General features: G+C 58.9%; 1 protein-coding gene across 2 annotated transcripts in view; it reads right to left on the bottom strand.

Moving 5' to 3' along the window:
* pcdh12 (protocadherin 12) overlaps positions 1-2,500 on the bottom strand; it is a 16,043-nt gene that overhangs the window by 13,015 nt on the left and 528 nt on the right. For both annotated transcript variants that reach the window (XM_084469991.1, XM_084469992.1), the window contains one exon: positions 1-2,500. This exon is cut by the window's left edge and continues 296 nt beyond it; it is cut by the window's right edge. In XM_084469991.1, the coding sequence (XP_084326117.1) occupies positions 1-2,500 (2,500 nt within the window).

Genomic DNA, 2,500 nt, shown 5'->3' with positions numbered 1-2,500 from the left:
GTAGCGTGCGGTAAGGCGTGGCGGGCGTGCGGGGGAGGGTCCCGTCCAACTCGAAGCCCCCTGGTTTGCGGAGCGTCCTGGCGTAGGCCGAGGGCAGGGCGGAGGAGTCGGCGTCGAGGTAGGTCAGAGAATGGAGGCTGGTGTTGTTGGCCGACGGCGCCATGCTGTACTGTCTCTCCGTCTGCGTCTGCGTCTCCTCGGGCGCCATGGCAACCGGGGCGAGCGGCTGGGCCTCGCCGTCGCCGTCCGAGGGGTCGTCTTTTCGGCCCCGGATGACGGGAATCAGCTGGATGTCCGACTTCCTGATGTTCTTCTGAGGGCGCCGTGGGTGGCGGGTGTAGGTTGACTCCGCCTCCCGGCAGTTGTAGGCCCGGTTGTCCCGTTTCTCAGGGCGACAGAACGTGGTCACCAGAGCGATGGCTAGCATCAGCAGGAGGCAGGTAGCCCCGAGGCAAATGGCGATCATCATGGTGAAGCTGATTTGCCTGCGGTTGCCGGCCCCCGAGTTCCTGAGGTGGTCTTTAAGGTTGATGAAGCTCACCTCCAGGGTTGCCTTGGTTACCAGTCCAGGAGTACCCATGTCAGACACGGCCACGCCCACTTTAAACGACTTCCCAATCAGCTCCGTGGCATTGGTGGTGTTCACGAAGAGCTGGCCCGTGGTGTGATGCAACCAGAATAATCCATCGGAATTTCCATCGGCAATGACAAAACCAAGATCACCATTTGGCCCAGAATCTGGATCTTCCGCCTTGAGTACTGTAGCCAGGAAGCCCACCACCCCTTCTCTGGCTGATGGACTAATGGGAGAGGTGGTGGAACCTTCAGCCCCTTCATTGCCAAGTTCAATCACAATCTCTCCCTTGTCGGCATTAACAGGCACGCTTAAATACGCCACCCCATTTTTTGCCATGGGCTCTTTGATGATGGGGTAGTTGTCGTTGACGTCTTGGATGTCGACGTGGACCGTGGCAGTGCCGGTGAGGGGAGGGTAGCCCTGGTCCACGGCCTCCACAATAAAGGAGTAGCGGTCCGAGTCCTCGTAGTCCAGCGACTTCTGTACGCTGACCATGCCACTGGTCCGGTGGACGGCGAAGTAGGCTGTTGAAGATCCCAGCTCATTTGACTCCCGTATGGAGTAGGACACCCTTCCACTAAGCTCCATATCGACATCATGGGCCTCCACTTTGAGGGCCAGGTATCCGATCACGTTGTTCTCCTGGAATGAGGCTCTGTAGACGGGTTGAGTGAAGACAGGCGGGTTGTCATTCTCATCCTGAACGTTGACGGTAAGGTGTTTCACGCAAGACAGTCGCGGGTCTCCATAATCCTTGGCAAGAAGACTGATGTTATACTGCATGTGCTTCTCTCGATCAAGGCTGCCGTTGGTGACAATCATGTAGTTATCTCCGTGGATCTTTTTAAGACGGAAGGGCCCTGATCCTTGCTGGATGAAGGCATTCACGTTACCGTTGTCCCCTGAATCAGCATCGGACACCATCACCAAGGCCAGGAAGGTGTCCTGAGGTGCTCCCTCACGGACCGTCGCGACGGGGGAGTCCGGAGGAGTCCAGGTGATGTGAATCCTTGGTGCATTATCGTTGATGTCTATCAGCTTGATCTGAAGTTTACAGTGAGAAGGGATGGCGTTGGGCCCCCGATCACGAGCCTGTATGTCCACTTCATAGGAACGCCTGGCCTCGTAGTCCAGGGGTCCTTTCAGGGTCACGGACCCGGTTTCTTGATCAACGTCAAAGAGCTTCTGCACCTCAAGTGGGGCATGCTTGCTGAGGGAGTACTCCACCTCCCCATTGGCCCCCTGGTCTGGATCTGTGGCCTTCACGTTGACGACGATGGTACCATGCACCGTGTTCTCGGCCAGCTCTACGACGGGTTTGCAGTCCTCAAAGGCAGGGCTGTTATCATTGGAGTCCAGAATATTGACTCGGACCCTTGTGTTCCCAGATCGGGGTGGGTTGCCTTCATCCCAGGCCGTCAGGGTTAGCTCGAAGGTGGCCTGCGTCTCTCTGTCCAGTTCCTTAATGACCACCAACTCAGCTTGTTTCGACCCGCCCGGCCCCACCCTCACCTCAAGGGCAAAGTGCTGATTGACGGACAGCGAGTAGGTCTGGAGCCCGTTGGGGCCCGCGTCAGGGTCGGCCGCCCTGTCCAGGGGGATCCTCATCTGGAGGCTGGCCGTTTCCGAGATCTCCACTTCCTGCAGCTCTTCGGGGAAGGCGGGGCTGTGGTCGTTCAGATCCATCACCTCCACGCGCACTCGCAGGAAGTGCATGGCGCCGCTCCTCTTGTACAGGACGCTGAAGCCCAGCTCACAGAGGTCCGCCCCGCGACACAGCTGCTCGCGGTCCAGCCAGCTGAGGGTCGTCACCTCACCGTCCCGGCCGCTGACGGAGAAGGGAAGGGCTTCCCCGTGCTCCACCACCTGGAAGTCGTCCATTGGGCCGCTCAAGTCGCGCTGACGCAGGTCGTCCATCAGCCG

This window comes from Micromesistius poutassou, assembly GCF_964030765.1.
Source record: "Micromesistius poutassou genome assembly, chromosome: 6".
Classification (NCBI taxonomy): domain Eukaryota; kingdom Metazoa; phylum Chordata; class Actinopteri; order Gadiformes; family Gadidae; genus Micromesistius; species Micromesistius poutassou.
This window is presented reverse-complemented; position numbering and strand designations above follow the sequence as displayed.